This window comes from Onychostruthus taczanowskii, unplaced genomic scaffold, assembly GCF_017590055.1.
Source record: "Onychostruthus taczanowskii isolate IOZ18803 unplaced genomic scaffold, ASM1759005v1 scaffold19, whole genome shotgun sequence".
In the NCBI taxonomy this organism is placed as follows: domain Eukaryota; kingdom Metazoa; phylum Chordata; class Aves; order Passeriformes; family Passeridae; genus Onychostruthus; species Onychostruthus taczanowskii.
In genome coordinates this window covers 10731851-10757374 of record NW_024499128.1, presented here as the reverse complement: position 1 = coordinate 10757374, position 25524 = coordinate 10731851, and the positions used below count along the sequence as shown (strand labels likewise).

Sequence of the window (25524 nt, the reverse complement as noted above, 5' to 3'; positions counted from 1 at the left end):
GGCATCACGTGATGCTGCTCTGCAGCACAAGGTGGTTGGGATCTGCGCTAGCTGGAATCTCTTTTTGGGTGAATATAAGAATGAGAAATGGCCTCAAGTAATATGTTTTGTCCAAAGCACTCCTTGCACAAGGCTTCTGTACTGCTTCATCCAGACTGACGTGCTCTTACCAAGCTGTGGGCTCTGCTCCTGTTATTCCTTGGAGGAAAGCAGGCAGGGGTTGGCTTTTTGCAGCCCTTGCAAAACCAGAGCAAGGAACAGATTTACACTTCTACTTCCAAATCCCATCCCAAAGACATGGTGCATTTTTGTGTGATGGACAGGGAAGGAAAACCTCTCCCTGATGCTTCTTGCAGATGATTTTTGCTTGAAGGCCAGTCTTGGAAGGAGCACTGGCCCATGTACCCCGGCAAGTACAACTCTGTTGGGCAAACACATTTCAGGGGGTTGGCAGAGGGAAGGGACAGCAGTGCTGACAAGCTGCCTGCAGCACAGCCACAGTGCTGCTGAGGATATTCCTGCTCTCCCTGCTCTGCTGTCATGTGCTGAAATGCAATTTGAGGGAGATGACAGCAGCAGCATAATGGGGAGGCAGGAAAAGCAGCTCTTTTTTTCCTTTCAGGAAACCAGCAGGGTAGGGCATTTAATGTCTCCAGTGCTGCTGGGATTTCCAGCTACGGATGAGCAAGACCTGGGAGCAGTAACTTGCCTAATGTAAATAGTTCCTTGTAGATTGTTAAAGCAGAATCCTTTTGTAGTGGAGCTTCATTGTGTATCAACTGGGAGGTGCCCTTGGATCTGCCAGGATGAGCACAGACCAGCTCACAAGGGCTGGAGGCACCTCTGCCTTGGGCACAGTGTCTGGAGAGTGCTCCTCAGCTCAATGTGTTTGTGTTTATTCAGCAGTTAGTGGCTGTTTTTACTGACCCTCCAGCCCAGGTAGTTAAATAATCTGTCTGATAGTGCAACACCCACAAAGAGAATTTCTGTTCTGCTGTGAGGGCTCACCCGGTGTTGGACATGAGTGTGTTGACCAAGGGTCAGGATTCACTGCCTGAAACAATCTGTCCTTAGCAGCTGCTCTGAGTGCAGCCTGTGTAACCCCCTGGCTGTTGCCTGTGAAGTGTTGGTTTGCCTTGGGATTAGTGGGTGGTACAGTCTGTGGCTCTTTCCTCGCTTTTTAGCTCATAATTCATTCATTTGTGAACTTTAGTAGTCTCAGAAGGGATTAATGCTGAATGTGGAGCATCTCTAAATCCAGCAACCATCTAATGTCACTGTTTTCTGTTCTGATACAGTGGTACTTACCTCAAATGCAACCTCTTTGCTTTTCTGCTATTTTAACATACTCAGACTCCACAGTGGCCACTGCCACGTGACGTGGATGAAGTCAGGCTGGACAACTGTCATGAGCCTGGAAGGCTGCCCTGGGTTTTCACTGCTGAGAGCTTGGTGGGCTGGAATTGGCTGCAAGGCTACACGTGGCTGTAAACAAAACTAAACCCAGTTTTACAAAGGCTGTTGCTGGCTGTCTGGAAAATCCTTTGACAAGTGGTCATCTGTGGTGCTGGAGCAGTAAGGAGATAGTTGCAGTTCTTCTGTGACAGTGCTCCTCCTGCAGCAGTTGTTGTGTGCAAGAGGCAGCTTATTTTTCACTCTTTCCAGCAGGAATTGGTGCAGAGCATGGATTTGTTGCTCAGGTGCTGGCACCTGTCTCACAAGGTTTCTGTTGGTATTTTACTCTGAGTAGGTAAGGCCATTTAAGATTTAAGACTGTGAGCTTGGCCTGTTGGCCCAGCCTGGCTCTGAACTGGCTTTTGTGTATATTTAAACCCTTAATTGATTGTGTAAAAGCATCTTTGAAAGTGCCTGACCTTGCAGTAGGAGCACGTGTAATGTGAGTTAGGGATAGGCTGTGGCTTTATCAGCTTAAGCTGCAGTTTAAGATCTTCCTCCTTCTTGCAGTTCATTTTACCACCTTAATTCTGTTCTCCCAATTCCACCATGCTGGATATGTGGAGGCTATCTGATCTGAATCCTACAAAAACATTTTCCAAGGCATTTCCTTTCAAAGCTGTGAGAAATGCTGGAGGAGCTCAGTGTGAGAGGAGGAAACAAGCTGTGGTATGGGAACATGACTGTCCTTAACAGGTATTGAAGTGAAACCCTTGTGAACATGAAGCCACAGCTTCTGGCTGCTGACCTTTGGAGCTGTGGCAAGTGCAGGTGCTTCATGTGGCCCTAAAAAAGGGCATGGCTGTTGTAACCAGAATGTGTGACCTGTGAAGTCATTCTTTTTGGAAGTCCCTCACTCTGGGATGTTTGACACCTGGAAGGGTTGGTGGCAGGCTTTTAAGTCAATAGTTCTGAAAGTGCTGTGCAGATTGACAGGGACCTTCTTTTTGCCAAGGTGGGCTGCTGCAGTAAGTCAGATTTTTTCCCTGTGTGCCACCTCAAGGTCAAGTCTCAGCTTTTGTGTTGTCAGCAGCTTTGTGAACAAGGTGAGGTGTGCTGTGCTTGAAAGCAAAGTTTTTTGTGATAAGTTCAGGTCACATTTAAAATGAAGTAAAATACAAAAATACCCCCTTCCACATTTTTTATTGGTGGTGCATTATGCTTGTAATTTTTTCTGGAGCACAGCTTCCCAAGTGCAGTTAGGTGGTTTCCTAAGCTGTCTGATGGGCAGCTGCTCAACATCCAGGATGCCATCAGAGCCTATCAGTTCCTTGTGGTTTTCAAGTCCTCTGGCTGCCACTGGAACTGAACCTGACTCTGTGCTTTCCAGCCCTTTTGGTTTTGGTCTACTTATCCCTCACTGCTGCTTTTCACAGCAGTTTTTTGGCTGTGTGCAGCCTGGTTCTCCCTGCTCTCAGTGCCCCTGCAGGCAGGGCTGTGAGCTGAGCAGGCTGCTGGCTGCTCATCAGTGTGAATGTCAGTGCCACTGCCTGTCCCAGCTATCTTCAATCCTTTATTTCTGTTTCCTCTCCAGTGAAAACAGTGCTAACATGGGAACCTGGATGCTCCTGAAGACATTCATCCAGCTTGTTAAATAACTACTTAAAAGGTTGCACTTGGATTTCTTTGTTCTGTTAAGCTCTTTAAAGTGGCATTCAGGATGCCTTAAAAAAAGAAAAGAAAAAAGGTAGGAAAACTACTGAGGATTTGGAGAGGAAATGCTCTGTCCTTTCTCCTGGAGGGATCTGTGAAGTACAAGTAACAGAGGAGCACTCTGCTATATATCCTGGGGCTCACAGGGCATTTCTCCTGCTCTTTTCCATGTGGCTGCTGGGTTTTGGAGAAGAGAAGGCAGCTGCAATTAATGCTGTGTGTAGCTGTGGAGGTATGTGCAGCACCTGGGGTTTGTGGAGTTCAGCTCTTTAAACCCACAGGTGACTGAATCTTGGTGCTGATCAAAGCAGCCCCTGGCTGTGAGTTCAGGGAAAGGAAACTGGAAGTAAAACTCACTTTGCAAGCAACAGAACTGCAAATCACATGGTTTCACATGCTCTTCCATTCATCCCCACCCTCATAGCACAAAATCAGAACAAATGAGTTCTTCTAAATGCTGGTTTGGGAGATGGGCTGTGAGCAGGGCAAGGCTGGGTTGGTGTGTAGGTCTGTGGCCACGTGCTGAGCTGCTGGTGTCTGAATTGTTGCATCAACATGAAATGCCAAGCTGGCACCTGTGTTTGTGATGTGGGAGGGAGGTTTTGGATTTAGGGGATTACACTGGATGATCTTGCACATGCCAGAAGTCTGAGGCAGGCAGAGTACTGCCCTTTACAGGAACTAACTCCAGGGATGCCTCCTTCTCCCTCAAAACCTTGATTTTTCACTTCACTCTTAAAATGAGCTGCTCAAGGTAAAGACATTAACTCTCCTTTCCAACTAGAATTTATGAATTTAATTTTTTTTCAGGACTCAGCTAGGGGGAGGGAGAATGACAGAGCCAAAGGTTTCTACCTTTTGTGCAGTGAGTGGCATCAAAACGAGGAGTCTTGTGCTGCTCAGGGAGATGGGATGATAGGGAGCTCTCTGATTTGCCAGAGGGATTGATGGGGGTCATGGGAAGGCACTGAAGTGCCCAGAAGTTGACCTTGATGCCAGTCACCAGGGAATAGCTCAAAGGAATGGGAAACTTTCATTTGTATTGCCCAGTTTTGGGAAATGAATGCAGCTGTTTCAAAACAGTCTTGCATTTTAGAGAGTAGCTCACAGAGCAGATACTTTGCTAGGGAAATGCAAATATTTTGCAGGTTTGGGAAGGAAAACTGGTGCCAATGTATGTGGCCAGCTGTTAGTGAATTAGGTAAAACTGGGTACATTTCCTTCCTCTTGTACTTTGTGTTTCAGATAAAAATGGTGATTGGGTACTTCAAACAATTATGATTAATAATTATGATACTATGAGCTTGATGAAATGAAGTGCAAGTAAGGTTGATGAGAAGTTTTGTTATGTACAAACAGCCAAGATGTTTCCTGTAAATGCTGAGTGGGCTTAGAAAATGGGGAAAAATCTAGTTGGGCATTTGAAGCCAGGTAATCCCTAAATATCTGCTCTCCTGGTTGGCCCTGAGTGAGCAATTTTGGTTAGCCTGGAGCAGTGACACAGATGTAGCCTGTCCTGTGTTCATCTGTAGCCTCTCTTTTTGGAGCATCTCCTGAGGTGCTCTTGGTCACACTCTGACTCTGCAGTTACCAGTGGTGAGCCTGGGAGGAGAGGGCATCACTCCCTTCAGTGCCTTTCTCCTTGGCTAAGGGAGGGGGAGGGAAGTTTTGGGAAGTAACTGGAAGCTGTGATTGCTGCCAGATTCATTCCTCATTTCCATCTTCATTCATGACCTGCCCTGGAGCTGCTGGAGCCAGTTACAGGCTGGTGGGGTTTTGGAAATACCTGCTGGGATACTGAACTGTGTGTGTTGGGTGTCTTGTCTGTCAGGGGAAAGTGAGCATTCGGGCTGGATTTACTTGCCACAAAACACTTCTTGTATTATATCATGTTTTGGTGTGGTTAAACCAGTTCTGTGGCTTTCTGACCTAGAAATTTTACCTGGCTCTTTTTATTGTTCATTTCAGTTTCTGTTCCTTGATTTTTCTCACGTCTCAGGAATCCTGTCTTACCCTTCTCAGAGAGTGTATGTTTAAAATCCTGTGGTAAACCAAGCCAGCTGCTAATGTGGGAAACACTTGGGAAATACTTTATAACTCACCAACCAGTTCTGTTATTAAATGATCTTCAGGTTTGTTGCTTCTCTTCAGCACATGCTACAGGTCCAAAAATTGGTGGCAGAGCTGTGTTGATGCTCTTGTCATCAGTGTACCCCTGGTCTGTGCTCCTGAGAGAGCTTTTGGCCAATACCTGTAGCAGATTGTGCTGCAGGTGGTTTCCAGCACACACACTCCTGCCTTCAGAGGCCAGGGTAAGGCTTTTGGGCTGGAATCAATGCTTTTTCCACTTTTCCCAGGCTTGGAACTGAGCAAACCTGCTGGCACAGGCTCTGCTGCAGCCCCACGTGTTGACCTCTGGCTCTGTCCCTTTGCAGAGTGTGAAGCAGTGGCAGTAGCTGCCCTGTGCATAGCAAATAGAATTTTTTTTGTGCCCAGCAATTCTTGTTGGGCTCATGGTAAGGGGGTTTCTAATTTTCAGTTGGGATGACACTGCTTAACATGATCAACCACTGTTAAACTCTCCCTGCTTTTGCTCAGTGCCTGTTACAAGGAGCAGCCCCCAGCAAGTGGTGAACCCTTTGAAATGTTTCGGTGAAATGCTTGACAGTAGGTCAGGCTGGTTTATTTCCCTTCTGTTGTGCTTTTTTTATTTTTTTTTTTTCTAAAAAGACTGAATTTTTAGCTTTTCATTTTGGTGGTTGTCACAAGCCCTGCATTATTTAAGTAGCTTGTTTTAGCAGCTTGAAATAAGCCAGAAATTCACCTTGCTCGCAGGCTACCAGCAGACACGTTTGCTGCCCGCAGGCACAAAGTAGGAGTTGATGCTCTTCTGTCAGTGTAGGTGAGCAACAGTGGTGCTCTGTGTGGGGGAGAGGCTAAAACACAGTGATTTGATGTTGCTGACATCTCTTTCAAGTTGCTCTTTTCTTTTCCCTCCCCCCTGTTCGTTTGGGATCTCAGTTCCTACCTCCCCTGCTTTCTGTCTAGTCCTGTTGCCTTGAGCTGGAGCCAGACAAGAGCACTTTGAGCCTAGTCCCATCTTGGCTATGTGGGAGTTCAAGATTTCAAATGCTGTAAGTGTTGGGGGGGGAAAAATACATTGCACTGTGTTAAGAAGGGAGGCTCTCCCCTTGACTGTCAGTTTGAATTCCAGCACCATCTGAAGATGCTCATCACAGCACAAATGTGGGGTGGAGGAAGCAGATTTGAGTTCTGCTCCAGTTACTGCAGTCCAGAAACGCCTTCGTGTATCAGGAGATTAAATATATGCACAGCACCGATGGTGCCTATTTTTAGGTTAAGCTAAAAATATGTCATGTGGTGTTTAAAAGGATTTTGAATGGGTTTTGGAAATCCTTGTGTAAGCATTCTGTGTGCTCCTGAGACCTGCTTCACCTCGTAGCAGCTGATCCCTTCCCTCATAGTAGTGGTTGGAAGCAGTGGTTTTGTGGATGATAGTTTTGCATGTTTGAGGAGCTTGTCCAGGAAGTCCCTGTGACCTCAGCTATCAGTCTGAGGTCTTGTCAGTTCAGAGAACTGTTAAACCCAAGTCCCTGGTGGGCTCTGGTTTTCCCAGTAGCTGTTTGTTAATGTGTTCTCCTCTCAATTCACTGTAGGGAGAACCATAATGAGAAGGATTTTATTGTACGCACAGTGAAACAACTGGGGTGTGCTGTGTCATAGGGTGCTGGGGACTGCCCAGGCTCCCCAGGGAATGGTCCCAGCCCCAAGGCTGCCAGAGCTCCAGGAGGCTTTGGACACCACTCCCAGGCATGGGGTGGGATTGTTGGGGTGTCTGTGCAGGGCCAGGGGCTGGGCTCTGGTCCTTGTGGGTCATTTCCAACTCGGGATATTCTGTGACTGAGTTATGAGTACATGGAGTAATACTGAGGTGAAATAGGGTGGGACCATGTCTTGAGCATGATGGGTCCTCCCTGCACAGTCACTGGGTGTCATAAAAGTCATGATGAGAATTTTGTGTCACCTGGATACTGCTATGGGGATTCAAGTCCCAAATCCAGCTTGGTGTGCTGTGGTGCAGGTGGGAGCCTTTTAAGACAAGAAGAAAAATGAAAAAGTTTGGAAAGTGTTTATCTGATTGCTTTGCTGTTAAAACAGTTCAAGTTTCCTGTCCTTGACTGTATTGCAGAAAAGCTGATGGGCATGTTAGAGCCTGCTTATAGGTAGCTTTATTCTTTGCCTATAAATAGGCTCTGAAATCACTGAGGTAGTGTGGAATAGCTTCTTTCCATCTGTCTTCCTTGCTTTTTTATTATTGTTTATGTAGGGCAAGACCCCAGGGTGGCTTTGATCTTGTTACTTCACATTCTTGGCGGCCTGGTGCTATAAACATGAATAAACTTCTTATTCATGCCACTAGATGGAACTGGCCCATGCTTATGGATATTTGTTTAAACTTCAGCTCTGTATTGAGTATTGACAAAATGAATTGCTAGCTCTTGGTGGAAGCTTGGCTTTTACCCTCAAAGCAGGGCTTTATTAAGCTGCTTGGGGGTTTATTCAGTCTGTTTTGAAGTAGGAAGAATTGCCAGTTCTTTCCAGCCTGGCTTTTTTTGTTGTTGCCTTGACTGTGTATTACAGTTAATGCTATTTATTATATTCATGCTTTTAAATCATTTTGGTGGTGTGTGCACACTTTCTTGTATTGAAGTGCAGATAGTTTTTTTCATTCCCAAATTTAATTTCAGAATATTCCCTGTACCTCTTTCTCACTGCTGAAGGTTGAAGTGTGCAACTTCCTTTCTACAGGAGCCAGAGTAGCCCATAGAAAATACAACTTCAGTCTTGTGGCTTATCCATCATTCATGGATCTGAACAGCTGGGGTTTAGCCAGCATTGGACAAAGCACCATTTGAGCTATCTGGGAGAAGATTTTTTTTTTTTTTTTTTGGTGGCTGTGCTAAGCATTTGCAGTGTCACCCCCCTATGAAGTAGCCAGCCCTGCTAATGCACCACGAGTCCCTGGAGGGGAGAAATACCCAACCACTCAGCTTTGCTTGGAGCAGATCTGAGCAGACACCTGTCCAGCCCTGTCTGCACCACCTGGTGCTGCAGGGGCTGGTTTGTGGCTCTCACAAATGTCCGTGTTCCTCCCCAGCCAGTCTCTGAGTGATGCTTTGCTGTGTTTGCTTGGTGACCTTGGCCACACTGGGCCTACCCCTGCTTCCATTTCTCCACCTTTTAAATGGCAAGAAGTGAATTGATTTTGTTTGCTAAAGGAGTCAGGCAGCTAAGGATGGAAAATTGCTGTGCAGGGCTAGGTGACTGCTGTGCACAAGTACCAGGGAAAATACAACTGTAATAATGTGGATGTGACCTTTTACAAAGGCCAGAGTTTGCACTGGGTGACCCAGCCCCTGAGCTGCAGCTCCAGCACCTACCAGTGATGGTGGAGCAGCACTTTCATGCCAAATAAAGATTAATTTATCCTTATAAGGCAGAAGATGAAGAATCTAGTGGAAACACCCCCAAAATCTTGCTTTTCAGATGTTTTCAAAGCACCAGCGTGCCCGTGATAACCTTGGAGCTGCTTACTGGAATTAGGATGTGCTACTGAGGTATCAGGGCTCAAATACAGGGCAGTTGCATATTTGTGGTAATGCTGGTTAGAAGAGGCCTCTTGCTGTTCCCTCATCCAATTTCCCACTCAAAATTGGACAGTCACCAGATCAAAGATCAGGTAAATGTGGATGTTTGTAGGCAAGCCTTGAAATTTTATGCTGGAGGTTCCCTATGAAGAAGGTTCCCTCAGGCACTAAGCCTGTGCTGCTGGGCTTTTATAAGGGATAAATTATACATTTTAATTTTTATTATTGTATCTTGTGCATCTGAATTAATTTCTTCATTTTACTGTCCTAGCTGCAAATCCTGTTCCCTGCAGAGGAAGTTAAGTAGAATTACTGAGGGGGAATTTATACTGCTCTTGTGTACTAGCAAACAGGATTTTATAGCAGACCCACCATTTTCTTCCAGCTTATGCATCAGTAAATATTTAATAGTACAGATTCCTCTGTGCTGCAGTGAGGAGATGAATACTTTCCAATAAAAGAAAAAAACCCTCCTTTCTCCTTTCAGTGATGAAATTGTGCTTGGAGTTCCTGTATGTGTTCAGCCTTTCTGTGGTAGTGGGAATGGAGAGCTATAAGCTGACAGAGCATAAAATGGAAACCTCCTGTTTAGTTTGCAGTGATTCCTCTGGCCCCCTAATCCTGTTTGGGAGCCTCTGGCCAATTCATTGTACCTCTCTGAGAACAGGTGGGGGTAGCAAAGCTCAGCTTCAAAAAGCCCAGTCCTAGGAGGGAACCTGATTCCTGTCATGCTCTCCTTTTGGTGTGAGAGCAGATGGTGTTTCCTGGAATTTGTACCAAACCCTTGCTGTAAATCAGGGAAATCTCTTCTATAAAATAGCAGATGGTGATAAGGAAGTGTTCTCTGGAATGTTCCTGTGCTGTTTCACAGTGCAGGCACAAACCACACACTGACACTGCTCTGCCCAGGGTGCAGCTCCCTTCTGACACGCCAGCAGTGTGGGGATTATGGAAGTGAGCTTGGAGCATCTCTGGTGGCTCTGAAGCTGTGCCTCAGCTTGGCAGCACTCAGGGAATTCAGGCTGGGCTGGTGCTGTTCCCCTCCAGGCTGTGTGTGACTTCCCTGGCATTAAGTGTGACAGGGATGGTTGTAGTGACACCATCTGGGGGTGTGAGATGCAGGTGGATGTGGGGATGCCCTGGAACAGCTCAGGCAAGGGGATTTTGCCCCTCTCACCAATTGATGGTGGCAGAAACAGCACTGTGTGGATTGATGCATTGCATTTGGGATGGAAACAGGAGAAGGTCCATATCCTGGGAGGGTTTGAGTCCTGCTTGGGTAGAACTGCACCTCTCCTCCTTTTCTGTGATTGCACAGCTCCTCCAGAGAGACTTCTTGGCCTAATTGCACTCTTCAGTCGACTGTCTTAACAGTTGGAACACAAGATAACAAACATATCTCCTTTCAGGTCCTGAGTGGGGGGGAGTACAGAAAAATTATCATGTGGAGAGAGTGCTGGGAGAGCCAGGAGAACCCCTAGCAGCTAAATCTTGGGAAAAACCCCTTAGGGTGAATCTGAGTTTGCCTGACTCCCTTGTGGTTTTATTTTATCTTCCAGCTCCTCATGTGAGCCTGACTGCCATGCTGGGGCATTGACACTCTGGGGTGTAGCTTTTTAAAATGGCAGAGAGAGGTGGGAATGAAGAAGTGATTAACTTGAACAGCTTCAGCAATCACAGAGGGAAAGGTGAGTACTGATTTGTGCCTGTTTCCAAAACACTCTTGTGAAACTCTCCTGAGCAGCAGGATTCACAGACACTGAACTTCCAGGGAGCTGCTGGAGGTCTGTTCTGTCACATCACACACTACTGTTACACTGACTTAGCCACCTACAGAAACGCTCATATTATGCAGGCATGCAAAATATTTGGCTCCTGTCTTTCTCGTGTTGTACTGCCTCAAGGGAGATTGCTGACTTCTTGGGAGCACTGTGTAGAGGTGTTCCAGCAGATCCAAGGAGGATCCATCCTTCTGAGAACCCCAAAGGAGACAGGCTGACCCTAAATTTATGCCTTCGTAGGGCTGTATGCATTGGCACTCTTCCATTAAGAGTGGAATTTAAAGTGAGGCTTTCTCTGTGTGCCTTAAAGGTGATAAATGAGCACTCATGCTAAAAAGTAAGCCAAAACGTGTCAGATTTTAGGGAAAGCATAGTTGCATGTTCTCTGTGCAGTACAGAAACCCTCTATTTCTGCCTTGAATATCTCTCCTGTGTTCCAGCAGCTTTGAGTAGCATCTATGTTCCATTCTTGACAAACCTTGAGGCACAAGGTTGTCATTAATAGCAGGGTATCTTCTGCACCCACAGCCACAGGCCTTATCTTGGCTCAGCATAAGGTATTCCTGCAAAGCCTCTCTTTCAGAAGAGGCTGAATTGCACAAAGACCCTTATCTCTCTGCTAGAATGCCCTGCACTTTAACAAAGAAAATTCAATGTCCCTGAGGTACTGAAAGTTCAGGATTTCTCTGCAAAAGTATTCCCTACATGAATAACTTTTGCAGCAGCTTGGCTCGTGCTGGAGTTCAGAGTAGAAGATTCTTTGTGAGTGTCAGTGGCTGTGCCTGCAGTGCTGTTGTGATGAGCTGAAGCTGTGCAGGTGTTTTGCTGGAGGCTGAGGGGTGCAGAGTGGCTGTTACAATGCCTTGCAGAGGAACTGGTGACCTCTGAATGCTTCTTCCTGCAGTGCAAATGGGAAAATTGCTTTCTCAGCTGTTTCAGTGCTACATATACCCTGTAATTGTATTTATTTACCTTGAGCCAACAGCTAACTTCAACTTTACTTACTGTTCTGCAGACTGGATAAACCACAGAGATGAAAGTCTTATCACAATATCAGATTCCTCAGATGAAGATTTGCCTTTGTTGCTGGAAATGCCAGAAAAGCAGCAGACTGAGAAAGAAGATGATGATGATGATGATGATGATATAGTCATCTTAGCAGAGGTAACTTTTCATTGTTGTAGCTGCTGTGCTGTATTCATGGCCTGTATAGCCAAGTATTGTGCCAATACCTGATGCATTCCTCTGAGTCCTGCCTGGTTATAGCAATCTACTTAGGATGTCTGAAATAACAGTGAAATGATGGCATTTTGCTGGCTTAATTTAGTCATATTTTGGGCACAGGAGGGGAGAACCAGACTGTGGAACTGCATTGTGTATTTTAAGTTCTACTTGATGAAGGTTGTAGCTCCCATAAAGTTGTCTGTTTGATTCCAGCAAGGTGGAATGCTTTGCAAGAGGACTTGATCTTCCAGAAGGTGTTTTCAAACCTTGCTTTGTTTGATTTATATATGTACTCTGTATGCTTTATATTCCTCCATGCTATTTGCATTCATGTTGGGCTGTTGCAGGCACTGATGTTTTTTGCAGCATTTCATATCTATCTTTTATTAAGAATGTATTCCACTTTCCTCTTAAATTAACCAGAAGCACTGAGAAAATGGGTTACAAAGCTGACCTTTCTGCTTCTTAGTTGAAAGCAGCAGCAGAGAACACTCAGGCTCTGTTGGCATACAGCAGTCTGTCTGCCAGAGGCAAGAACAAGGCCAGAGATTAATATTTGGAGCTTTGGTTCCTGCCTGTTTAAATAAATTGGTGAGAACACAAATATGTCATCAGTTAGTTCTTCCTTCCCAGACTATTTTACTGGAAGGGAAGTGGGTACTGAGGTGAGCTAGGAAATTATTCCACTTTGAAAATCCTGTGCATCCCCAGTTCTGCTGAAGGTTCTCGTAGCACCTGGGGACAGGCTGATGACACAGATGTGTGGGTTGCAGTTCTGTGCTTTATTAAGCATCTTGCTGAACAGACTGTTTTATCAGTTTGCCACCAGAAGTTTTCTTAGATGCAGAAGTATCTGGAGCAAGAATTCTGACACACATTTCTCTCGTTGATGTCCTTTTCAGACCCCAAAGCCTCAGCAGCCTCTGCGTCCCAATGTCATCAGACCTGCTGCTCCATGGCAGGGTGCAGACACTGTGGGAGAAGGAGGATCCAAAAGTGCTGTGGAGCCTTTGAGCACAGACCTGCAGCATTCAGCTCTGCCCTGTGAGGGAGATGGGAATAACCTCACGGTGGAGAGCAATGCTGGACCAAGCAGGGATGAGGGTGTGGATGTTGTCTTGCAGCAGCCAGGACCATCTGAGCTGAATGGCCCAAGATCTGAACTTACAGGAAGCCAGGAGCCTGGCCCAAGTTTGCTGCCACTGATCAAGATGCATCCACAGCCTGCTGATAACACAGAAATTATTTGTCTGGAGAATGCAGAACTTCCACCTCAACAGGAGGAAAGGATGGAAGCTCGAGAATGGCGAGGAGAGAACTTGGAGCCAGAGCAGAAACTTGAAGGAATAGCTGCTAAAACTACCACAGAGCAGGAGGAGATCCAGGAGAAGGGCCAGCTGGAACCCCAGCACTTCCCACCTCCGGATGAGCCCCGGGCTGTGGCGAATGGCCGTGCTCCTCAGCAAGGACAGCCAGAGGCAAACCCGGCATCTCTGAGGGCGTACGGAGGGAAGGCTCCGGGGCCAGCCTTCCCCCGGCCCGAGCCACAGCAGGACGGCATTCCAGGCCCTGCCTCCCCGCAGCCAGCACATCCCCCCGAGGAATCGGGTCAGCCGGCAGGGAGAGACAACGAGCAGCCCGGGCCCGCCTTCCCCGCTCAGGGCTCGCAGGAACTTGGCTCGGGGGACGTGCCAGAGCAGGGAGCTGCTGGGCAGGAGCGGGACCTCACTGCGCTGCTCATCAGAGAGACAGTAAGTATTCCCAGGGCTCCTCTGCCTCCTGTGTGCGTGATGTTTTCAGACAGGTTTTTCAAGGTGTGTAGAGTCTCACATGCTCGGACCACACAGCTGCAAATCCTCTTTGCTTTGGCTGAGATTCAGCCATGCACCAGGTGAGGGGCATGTGATGAACTGTCTTGGAAAACTTTCATTTAACGTGAAATAATCTGTGTCTGTTCCCTGAAAGACCCTCTTGGATCTGATCTGGTTTTATCTGGTTGTTTCCTAGCCCAACACTGTAGAGCTGGTTTAGGATTGGATATAAAGCTAAATGAGCAAACCTGGGACACTAAACAGTGGCAGGGGGATACAAGGTGGAGTAGAGAAGTTTTAGAGACGTGGCTGAGAGCCAGGACTGCTTTCAGCTGCCTCTCCTACAGGAGCGTGGTCCATGCCCATGTTAATGCCACCATGGTGGCCAAAGGTAAGGGTTGCCCTTGCAGTGTGGAATTTCAAGCAGCAGCACCAAGGAGTAACTAGATAACCACCATGAGGACTTGTGTATGTAAACTCCACATGCTCCATGTGTGAAGCTTAGCATGAGGGACACTGGCTGTCCTGGACAACAGCCACCAAGAAGGACACTCCTTATCCTTTGGTATATTCAGCAGCTTGGGCAGCATGGTTTATATATGATAAATAAAGCTAAATAAAAATGTGGTGATTCATGTGTGTGATGTTTGCACACTCCTCCCCTTGATTGCTAGGGCAGGGCTAAATGAATATTTTTTCTTGTAAACAGGCATATTCTTATGTGTCTGTATCTTGCACCACCACCCCATCCCCTCCAATTCTTCCCTCCACATCCTATATCTAATTCTACTTGGGAAAACTGGAGTTGAGGAAAATACTCTTTCAAGTAGTCTAACAAAATTCAGTTCTTTCCAAATAAGACCTCGTTGATCAGTGCCTTTGAGATGGGTAAGAGGCTATTCTTGCAGTGTCAGTCCAGTCTTGGAAAGCAAAATACCACATGTTAGCAATACATGTATAGAAACCTGAGAAAGAGCAGCAAACACTGGGAGAGCCTTCACAGAAATGCCACCAAGGTTTGTTGTCTGTTCTGGTCTCATTGCTGGTGTGTCTGGGTTCATTGGGTGGGTGTACATGTTGTTGGTTTATTTCCTTCTGCTTTGGAATGTTGTATTTCAGCAGATAATCTGGAACTCCTTGCTGGTTATGCTGAAGGTAAATACTCCCTTGCCTTGTGCTGAGGTTCATTCCTATGGAGCCTGAAGCTCTCCTTAGGCCATGTGCTCTTGGCTGTTCACATCCTTACCCTCACTCTTCCTTTGAGGAAGAGCTGCTGGCAGCCATCCTGTGGAGCAAGGCTGGATGGCTGTAAATGATCTCTTGACCATTTTGCCCCAAGTCTCAGGATTGTGTTGATTAATTACAAGTAAATCACTGTTCTGGGTGCTATGTTTGTTACACAGCTTCTCTAAAACCTACATAACCTTTAGCTTTTCCTACTGTAGGAAGCAAGATTCCCAGATGTGAAGAAGGAATATATTGAAGAATTAATCATCATCAAGAACTGCTATGACTTAAATGTGTAAGTATAGAGGCCAGAACCAGACTGTGTCATACAACTGCAGCACTTTCCCTTGTCCCCCCCTGCCAGGGTTGCTGCTTTAGAGCACATCAGGCTGGGCCTTCAGCACTGCCTTGATAGTGCCACAGAGCACAGATTCTTTTTGTTTGTTCTACTAATTGAGCTGTTTTTACATCCTTTCTAGTTCTCTTGTGCTGTAGCTTCTCTGTTTTTAAGATAATTTACCTATTTAAAGATACTACATATAATTTTGGCTTACCTATTACTAGGGCTCTTTAAAAGAGTGAGTGTCAGGATTGAGGTTACAAGGATTGCTATAAAACATAGTATGGAGATCAGTTGGTGAGTTTTGAGTTGGAGGAAATCATTCCCTCCTTCATGGTTTTTGGACTTTTCCAGGTAAAGGCTGACACTGGCTTGGAATCCATTATTTAGTGTCATGATGTTGGCTTTTATCCTGTTTATTTGCTCAAGTAGCTGTTTGGATTCTCTCACGCCACTTTTTGGGGATAAAATAGAGCAAACACATTTGAGGGCTGGTAGGATTGGTTCTAGAGATCTGATGGGGGACTGATTTTGGTCAAACTGAGCAGAAACATGAGCAAGAAAATTAAATAAAAGGAGAGGAAAACTAGTGTGAGGACGTGCTTTCCAAATTGCATTAACAGCTCAGGAATACCTTAATGTTCATCATGCTGGAGATTTCTGGGAGTCAAGTTAGAGTAAAAAGTTTAAAAAAAAAAGTGATTACCCTTCCAGCTGAGTTGCATCATCTCCCTGCCCTTGTGGGCAGAGCTGGGGAGCGAAGGATTGCGTGTGCTGGCACCAGCAGCACCGAGGGGAGATGGTTTGAAGTAAATCACTTGTGACTGCTGTCTGATGCTTGGTGGCCTCTCTTTCTCCCTCTGCAACTGTGTCTGTTATCTCCAGCATGTGCAGACTGGTGGCTGTGTGATCCAAGAATGAGGAATAGGTGTTGGTTGCCAGAGTATTCATTTGTATAAACCCAGTGCCCTTTCCAGCTAACTAGGGCACTAATTAAGCAGCATTTAAGTGCATGAGGCTTAGAATTAGTCATTGGGCCATAAGTCAGTTAACTGGTGAGGAACTAAGGATGATCCCATCCAATCCATTGGGCACAGATTTCCTATTCTGCTGCTTTGTGCTGTGAAGTTGTGTCTCCCAAGTAGGGCTTCTTGGTTAGAAAGTCAACAGACTAGAGTTTCTTTCTGGTCTTTCAAAAGTGCTTTCCCTGCAGTGGTGGAGCAGCTTTGGGGTGCCCACACCATGGACTGGGTGCACCTCAGGGTGGCTGGTTGTGGTGGGAATGCAGAAGACAAGCAGAGCCATTCCTTGGGGCAGTTGGGCTGTTGAAGGTGTGCATCTGGCTGCAGGACCCTCCCAGATTGTGTGAAAAAACTCGGGTTTGTGTCCTGGGGGGATTTAGCAAAGCCTGATGGAATTAAATCCCACTATTGGCTTCTGTCAGTCTTAATGTGTTCCTTCCCTTTTTGCTCCCGAAATCTCCTCTCTCCCATTGTGTGCCACAGACCCAGGGAGATGAAAAGGTGCTTCCAGGCTTCCCTGTAGGCCAGCTACAGTGTCTGCTCAGCAGTGCATTACCCACTTACTGGATGATAAAGATTTCTTCTCCATATTTTTATTCCTTTAACCAAACCATCTTTTGAGTTGTCACTGCAGCTTTTGTGTGAGAACAAATGGGTCAAAGCACTGGTCAGCCTCGCTGGCAGGGTCTTTTTGATCTCCATGGTGTGTCAAGCTGAATCAGGCTTGAAATATAATAACTAAGGGTGAGTGGTTTTGGGCAGGGGTGAGGCTTTTAACCAGCTCTGTGTCCTGTGGTGCAGATATTAATGAACAGTGCCATGAGTGTGTGTGTGCTGTGCAGCAGGACCCACTTAACTAATTGTCACACACTGGAGGTCAACATCCCCCAAAATGCTCAGCGTTGAAATGGCAACATGCAGGAGAGTTCAAATGTACCCAGCTGAAACCCTTTCCTTACAGCCATGATCTGAGCTCCTTGAAGTTTGTTTTGTTGGATTAAAACAGTTATCTTTTACCAAAGGGATGGCAGGAGCTGGAAGCTATTAAATGCCCAGTGCCAAGATATTTGTTGTTTTCCCCGAAATGATCTTCTTAAAACTTTCAGCTGATGTGGAAGATAAGATGTGGGAGCCCCTCTTAGCAGGGTATCATCTATTGAGCTTTTGTGTGCAGGAGCATTCACACTCAGTCAAAAGCTTCTGGCTCAATATGTCAATACCTGATTAAACAAAAAGAAATGCCCCTGCTTTGAATGTGAAAGCAGAGCTAAAGTAATCGTGCCTTGATAGTGGGTTAATGCTTCAAGCCAGTTCAGATTTCTTAATTAGGGACTGATTTCTGACATCAGGAATGTAAATTAGCTGCAATTATGTCTTTGCTGCAGCCTAGCACCTTCTCATTCCAATAGTTTTAAAAATGTTAATTGCTTGTCCTGGCTCTTTTCAGAAGGATCTTATTCTGCAGCTGGGGAAACTGAGGAACAGCATGTGTCACTTGCCCCAGCCAGCAGAGCTGCTTGGTGAGGGTTGAGAAAAAGCTGTGGGAGCCTGATTCAGGCTGCCCTTTCAGAAGGGTTTCTGGAGTATTTGTGGCTCTCCACCAATGAGGCATTTGAAAACCCCTTGCTGCGTCTTTTCTGAGCTAAAATACTCAGTTAAACTACACTTACCTGACAGTTATGACTGTTTGTGGTAGAACCTCAGATATGCTGCATTTACAGGCTATTAGGCAATTTTTCAGCGATTTTATTGGTTATTTTCTAAGTGCTGTTCTCACCAGACCAGTTTCTAGTGGAATTTGTGTAATGCTGGTGTGATTGCAAGCTTTGTTACAATGAAACCTGAATTCAGAGTTTGTATTCCATGGAGACACATCTTAAACGTGATTTTGTCTCTGCTTTAATCATGGAATCACAGAATAGTTTGGGTTGGAAAGGCCATTAAATATCACCTATTTCCAGCCCCTCTTCCATGGTCTGGGACATCTTCCACTAAAGCAAGTTGTTCTGGCAGCTTTAATGTGAAGGTAGGCTGAGAATGGATGCTTTGATTCAAGTTTGAATCTGTAGTAGTTTGTTGAGGAAGACATGACCCTTTCATGGGTTTTGTAGGGATTTTTGTGGTGGTTTTTTCCACAGATGATTAGTAGCTCATCCATACAAGCTTTATGTATGTAAACTTAATTATTGAAAGATAAACCTATTTGCTTTTCCTTCTGCAGCCACACAGCTGATTATTTTTCATTTAATTCTCAGTTATTTATTTGCAGTTTGCTCTAGTCCAGGAACACTTTTGGTCCTTACAGGGCAGGCTTATGTGACCTCATAACTATATGACACTAAAAATTAGACAAATGAGAAATGAACCTGAGCTCCCCAACCCTGAAGTAACTATATTTATCTTTTCAGACTTTGTAACTTTCTTCTGGAAAACCCAGATTACCCAAAGAAGGAAGGCAGAGTGGTTTTAAACCCCAGCAGCAGCCTGCTTGCCAGCCAAGATGAGACAAAGGCAAGTGAGAGTATCCACAGCTCCTGCTGCCTCTGGGCAGTCTGTTCAGCCTGAGTGGACCTTGGGATGTCTGCTTTGATTAGTGTGTGTTTGCAGAGTGCTTGACTGAGCCTGGCTTTCACAGGAGGCCTCTGGGTATGTGTAAGGCAGCGTTAAATAGCAATAATTAGCTGCTTGCAAGATGACTTCCAAGCCTTTCCTGTTTGGCTGTGCCAGAGCTGCACAGTGTCTGCTCCTTTGCCTCCAGCAAGCCCCTCTGCCCTGCCTGCCTGTCACTGCCCCATCTCAAGCGTTCATTTTGATAACTGAGACAAGAATTCCACAATCATTCTGTCACATGAAGTAGCCTTGGTCCTCGGGCCTCTCTTGTGAGGCCTTTAGGCATTGCCTTGCAGCCTCCTAACTGCAAATCTCCCTACAGATGCTTAATTTTGTGTTTTAAAACATCCATTTAACAGAAAATTCTCTCTGAGCTGCTTTGAGGATGCTGTGTGGCCTGAGAGACATGTTGACTATCTCTTTCTACTCTTGGAAGCATCTCTCTACCTTGAGCTGATAAAGTTGTTCACTCTTCATCATGAACAATTTTCTAAATATTTCTTCTCCTTGCTGTCTCAGGCAGCCACACACCATGGTTTTAAACTACATTTTACCTTGTGCAGGTCACCTGCAGAGGTGCCTGGGCCAGTAGGCTTTGCACCCACACTGCTAAGGTGCTCAGAGTTGGGTGCCACATACCCTGAATTTTGGGTGGTCTTGCAGAATGCCCTGATCACTGAGAGAGCCATTTTTTGAATTCCTGTGTGCATTTACAGCAGCCTTTTAATCTTTTTTTATTTTCTCCTTAGGTGCCTAAAGTGGACTACTTTGACTTTTCCAAACTCGCCCCCCTTGACCAGCGGTGCTTTATTCAGGCAGCTGATCTCCTCATGGCAGACTTCAAAATGCTGAGCAGCCAGGACATCAAGTGGGCACTGCACGAGCTCAAGGGGCACTATGCAATCACACGAAAGGTGCTCCAGTTCAAGTCTCTTTTCTTTCCTGGGCTTATCTTCCCGTGCCTGCAGAGAGCACTGTGATGACTTTGGCCTTACTGTACCATCTGCTGCTGTGTGGTTATGGGTTTTATAATAATCTTCCTTTCCTTTTAAGAAGTTTTAATCCATTTAGTAGAGATTTTCAAAATTTATTAGCCAGGCAGAATGCTGCAGGAAGTTTTTACTTTCCCTAATAGGAGAGCTGGGGAAACACGAGCTGGCTCATGGTGGGTGATGCATTAAACTGGGAAGTGTTCCTGTATGTCGCCACTGAAGTGCAGGATAATTGCCAATAAACCCCTGACATTTAGTTAAAACATTTAACTGCTGCTGCTGGTTAACTGGCTGCATGAAATTCAGAAGTAGCCAACCCTGCTTTGTCTTATTATGACTTGTGGCATGAGTCCTGTATTCCTTATAAAAGAGCTTCACTGTCAAGGGGATGCCAAGACATTTGCTTGAAGAATCAGCAAGCTGAATTCAAGTTTTTTGACTTGGATCTGCTCCTCTGATATGCCCTTGCTTGAGCTTGTTTCTCTACTGTTGGAGGACTTAATTTAAACAAAACTTGTTGTCTGTTGTCTTGATTGATTGAGCACTGAGTGTTTGAACCTCGCCTTTTTAAACAAAAAGCCAAACCCAGCAACCAAAAAAAAGCCAAACCAGCTCCGTTTAATACAGCTGGTGCCCACTTTGATAGTAGCAGCTGAGCTGTCATGAGGTATCATTCACCTGCTTTGTTTTTATGGAATTATTACTTTGAGTACATAAAGCAACAATGTGAGCAGAGGAAAGATGTAGATTTGCCTCTCTTTGGAGTGTTTGGCTTTCCAATTTCGGATCAGTCCTATGCCCATGTTTGTACTGTGCTTCAGCTTGAATTAAGTGCTTTTGCTTTCTTCCAGGCACAGGATTTAAGCCTGTATGTTGTTTTCTAGGCCTTTTCAGATGCTATCAAAAAGTGGCAGGAGCTGTCTCCCGAAACCAGCGGGAAACGAAAAAGGAGGAAAGAAATGAATCAATATTCCTATATAGACTTCAAATTTGAGCAAGGTAAATGCCAGGCTGTGTGTACTGTGCTCTCTGCATCATTATTGTAAGCAGAACTGGCTTGTAGCTGAAAGCATCTCTTGAAAGGGGATGTGGTCCCAAAAGAGCCGAGTTTCTGTCAGTGGTATCTGTTTTGGAGATGCTCCTCATTAGCACCCCTGCTTGGTAAAGTGCTGTGTGAGCTGCTGGAAGTCTGCAGCTGGTGGTGTATGCAGGAAGAAGGATTTAAGCTTTGTTCTGGCTGCTCCATCCCTTTTTATTGAGCCTTTGACTCTGCTTCAGGGGATGTGAAAATTGAGAAGCGCATGTTCTTCCTGGAGAACAAGAGACGCCACTGGAGGACCTATGACAAGCTCTCCCTTCTCCCCCCAGTGCTACTGGAGCAGGAGTTCTATGAGCAGAAAGTGAAAGAGATGGCAGAGGTGAGTGATAGGAGCTGCTTTGATCATGTGCAAATCTTCAACAAGTGTTGAAGTTTTGGCCCTAAACATGAAAAATCTGTCTCTTACAGCAATCCAAACACTGAACCAAATATTGAATAACTATGTTTTCCCCTTCCCTACCTGTTAACACATATGTCTTTTTCCAAGTAACTCAATTTTAAAGGAAAGAAGCCCAACACAGAATTTCATATTTACTTCAATATGTAGCTGTTGCTTGTGCAAACACCATTCTGGAGGGGGGATTTTGCTATGAAGTGGTGAAAACTACTAATTAATTCTTTCCTCTAATTGTTAGCAGGCTTCTCTGCTGCTTTAGGGCTTGTAATTGCAGCTCAGTGTTGGTGGTGAGTAATGGCCAGGCCCAAGGCAGTGTGTCCACTCACTCTGCCCTCCCCAGGCTGGCAGTCCTGTGTTTCAGAAGGGTTTGTCCTGTGCTGAGGACTGGGTGTTTTGAAGCAGAGCCTGCAACACCCACTGCTGTGTTGTCTTCCTCTCCTAGGCTGAGGAAAGGCTGAACTCACAGCTCTGCACCCACAGTCCTTTCTAAAGTAGCTCCTTAAAGATCCTTGTCTCTTAGGCAGATGGATAAGGTCTCCTTTGAAACAAAAAGCTCATGTTCTCTGGAGGGGCCCATTGGGTGAGATCATCTCTGCCCATGGAAACCTGAACCCCACAAGACAGAATTTGGTTCTTTGTTCTTGCTGCCTTTGCTTCTCCCATCTGTTTTAGCTGAATCATAAATAGCTTAATGGATTGGAGGGATGGGCTGAGTGATGTTACAAGCAGACAGCGAGCCTTTTATGGTGGTTTGTGAGTACTGAGATAATGTAAATGAGTGGAGAGTTTGGAAAATTGCTTTATCTATTCTGTAAATACAGATGCACATGTCTCTTGCAGCATGCAGACTTCCTCCTGGCTCTGCAGATGAACGAGGAGCAGTATCAGAAGGTCAGTATCTCTAATGTTGTAAGTTGAATTCAGCTTGTGCACAGGCACTGTTCTGCACTTCCTCCTTCACAGATTCTTTTAGCTCTGGAATGGAACTTTTCTGAAGCTGCATTTCACTGTGCTGCTTTTGCTGAGCTGGCAAAACCTGTGTAATGTTTGTTGGCTGGCTCTTAGGAGAGGTAGACAGGAGCTGAGGCCAGCAAGACAGTATTGATGCATGTAATGATCTGTAGTAATTCAGCTTGTATCTTCACTGCTCAGAACAAACATTGCAACAGAATAGCATCAGGTTTGCTCTCATTCTTGCCTTTATGGCTGTTTAAAACAGATCCACTGTTGTTGGAGCTTGGCCAGTGAGAAGGCCTTCCTTGTTTGCAGAAAGAATTCTTCAAAAACCTGAAAATCAGCTCTTCTGCTTCAGACAAAATGTAGAGAACACTTCAGCTGTGCATTACGTTTTGGTTTCAATGCTCATTTCCTTTTCAAACTTTGGAAAAGTGGGCTCTACTTACTTTTTAGCAGTGGCAAACTTCTCCACATCCACAGTTAAGAGGCCAAGACAGGGTCTGCCCAGGCAGATGGTAAATGTTCCTTTAGAGGGTAACAGATCTGAATCTTGGTTTTCCCCATGAGAGTGGTGTGCACACTCAAGCTGCTTCCCTGTGACTGCAGTTCCCCAAACCAAGATGCTGCTCTGCCTGTGAGCTAAGAATTATTGATCACTGCATGTTCTGTAGCTTTTTGGAACCTGTCAAGCAGGACACGTAGACACAAAGTGACTTAAAACTGAGTTTCTGACTGCACTTAGGGAATTTGGACCACCAAATAAGATATCTAATGGAATGGTGTATATCTGCAGCTGGATTTTAGGATTAATGCTGGCAGTTTTTTTCTGGCCTGCAGTTGAGTGTGTGTGTTGCTATAGCTGTTGATGTTTTGATGCTGGTTCCTCTGGTGGCTGCAGGACGGGCAGATGATCGAGTGCCGCTGCTGCTACGGGGAGTTTGCCTTCGAAGAGTTGACTCAGTGTGCAGATGGTCACTTGTTCTGCAAGGAGTGCCTAATTAAATATGCTCAGGAGGCAGTTTTTGGCTCTGGGAAGGTAAGGATTTCACAACTGGACAAGGGGGAAATGGGTAATTGCTGTTGGGAATTGATATTGCTGTTTGTGTAGTGTTGTTACTTAAAACAGATGTAACTGCACTTCCCGGGAAATACTTGGATTTCAGGACACCATTCCATTCAAGTCAGTCTTGCCATCAAGTGAAGCCAACAACTTCACAATGTGATCTTTGCACTGGATTTCAGGGTTACTAACCTCCTTTTTCTTTTTTCTCTATGCTTAGCAATTTGATTGTTAGGAAAACTTTATGCAACGCTTATAGTAAAACAATAACTTGATTGGCTTTTATTTTCTACTGAATAAACCAGTGGTATCTGCACAGAGAACAATTATCTCTGACTTGGCCTGTCTCCTTCTACCTAAGAGTGTTTGTCCTTCATAATATCACTGTGATCCCAACTTAATTGGGGGGTTGGTTCCTCTATGGTACTACTAACCTCCTTAGTCTCTGATTTAGCTAGCAATTATCCTGGTACTTAGCTGAGCTATAAACAAGTCATTAACCTACTCTGAAGTGTGTCTGCTCCTTTGCCTCAGGATATGATGCTCAAACTGTGGGATGCTGTTGTACTCTGGGATCCATTTCATGTAAATGTATAAACTGGCAGTTACATTTCATATGACTTTATTGAAAAGAATGTGGTGTGTGAGTGCTGGCTCTCAGCAGAGACTGAACAATAATAATGGGCTGATATATGGTCACAATGGACTTGGAGTGAATTGTGATCTAGCTGGCAACAGCATCTTCCTGCCCAGTGCTTGTTTGAGGCCTGATTTATTTAATTAGGCTTGTTCTTTCCATACCCATTCTCTGGCAGTCATCTTAGGTGGATTTAGATGAGATGTTGGAAAAAAGTTTTTGTTATGGGGCACTGGCACAGGTTACCCAGAGAAATTGCAAATGCCTCATCCCTGGAAGTGTTCAAGGCCAAGCTGGACAGGGCTTGGAGCAGGCTGGGATAGTGGAAACTGTCCCTGCCCATGACAGGGATTTAGAACTGGATGATTTTTCAAGTCCCAAACCCAAGTTATTCTGAGATCTGCTGACTTTAGCTCTTGCTCTATCTCAGCAAGGCTCTGCACCGATTTGCTTGGAAATATTCTGGATCCTGAGTTGCCTTTTGCTAATATACTGAACCTGAGCCCTCTTTCCAACCCCAGTCAGAGCTCAGCTGCATGGAAGGCAGTTGCACATGTTCCTTCCCCACCAGTGAGCTGGAGAAAGTGCTTCCAGAGAACATCCTCTGCAAATACTACGAGCGCAAGGCCGAGGAGGAGGTGGCTGCTGCCTGTGCAGATGAGCTCGTCAGGTGAGTGTCCCACAGAGAGTGCTGCACTTACTGCTGTGCAAAATTGTTCCCTGGAACTCTATGTTTGTGCTGACTCTGAGATAGGTAGCTTTTAAAGAGCTGGATTATAAATTCAGTCTTCTGCCTTCCCAGGTCTGTTTTTATTCTGCTTTTGACTAGGAGCAGATTAAAATTCAATAGACTTGTCTCCCCCAAGACTTGCTTGCCAGCTCTGTGCTGATCCACCAAATTACATGGTCAAAAGCAGTGCTGAGCATATAATATTTTGATTGCAAACGGGGAAGTGATTGAAGAAATATGAGCAAAAAGGCAATAGTCAGCACATCCTGGCAACAGGCATTGGGTTGGCAGCCTTAGCAACTTCCATGCAGCTATTTGACTAAATCAGCTTTCAGCAAAGCTATGTTTGGCATTCTGCATTAATGGCATCTTGTTTTGGGCTACAGGTGTCCCTTCTGTAACTTTCCAGCTCTACTGGACAGCGATGTGAAGCGGTTCAGCTGCCCCAATCCCCGCTGCAGAAAGGTAACTGGGGCTTACTTCACTTTGGTCTCTTATGGTGTGTTGGGAAGGAGAGCTGGGAGGACAACTCAGCCTTCCTAGTAGCAGTATCTCATGTGACTGCATAGGGCAGCAAAGTGTTTGCTGGATCCTACTGATCTTGTATAAAATTGGGTGCCTGGACAGGTGAATTTCAGGGCACTGTTGATAGAGGAGGTGTCCTGTCTTTTCTTGAAAGGTGTTGGCTAAAAAAGCCTAATAGACAGTTAAATTCTGTTGTCTGGAGAAGTTGAAGTTGCCAGCACTGAACTCTGGTGTGAAAATCGAATTTACTTTGGGGGAGAAAGCTGTTAATCAAATATGCACAATTCCATTTTAGATCCTGATCTCCAGGTAGGTTCTGTTAACATCTACCCTTC

At 45.4% G+C, this 25524-nt stretch overlaps 1 protein-coding gene across 7 annotated transcripts in view; it reads left to right on the top strand.

The window, feature by feature from the left end:
* The window catches only part of RNF216 (ring finger protein 216), a 75696-nt gene that overhangs the window by 4213 nt on the left and 45959 nt on the right, over window positions 1-25524 (top strand). For all 7 annotated transcript variants that reach the window (XM_041401771.1, XM_041401767.1, XM_041401769.1 and 4 more), the window contains 12 exons: window positions 10337-10465; window positions 11574-11722; window positions 12685-13533; window positions 15039-15115; window positions 18591-18693; window positions 19542-19706; window positions 20669-20783; window positions 21063-21202; window positions 22121-22171; window positions 23136-23273; window positions 24456-24604; window positions 25051-25129. In XM_041401771.1, coding sequence (XP_041257705.1) covers window positions 10399-10465; window positions 11574-11722; window positions 12685-13533; window positions 15039-15115; window positions 18591-18693; window positions 19542-19706; window positions 20669-20783; window positions 21063-21202; window positions 22121-22171; window positions 23136-23273; window positions 24456-24604; window positions 25051-25129 — 2082 coding nt within the window. In that variant the 5' untranslated portion in view covers window positions 10337-10398. The remainder of the gene's footprint in view (window positions 1-10336; window positions 10466-11573; window positions 11723-12684; window positions 13534-15038; window positions 15116-18590; window positions 18694-19541; window positions 19707-20668; window positions 20784-21062; window positions 21203-22120; window positions 22172-23135; window positions 23274-24455; window positions 24605-25050; window positions 25130-25524) is intronic.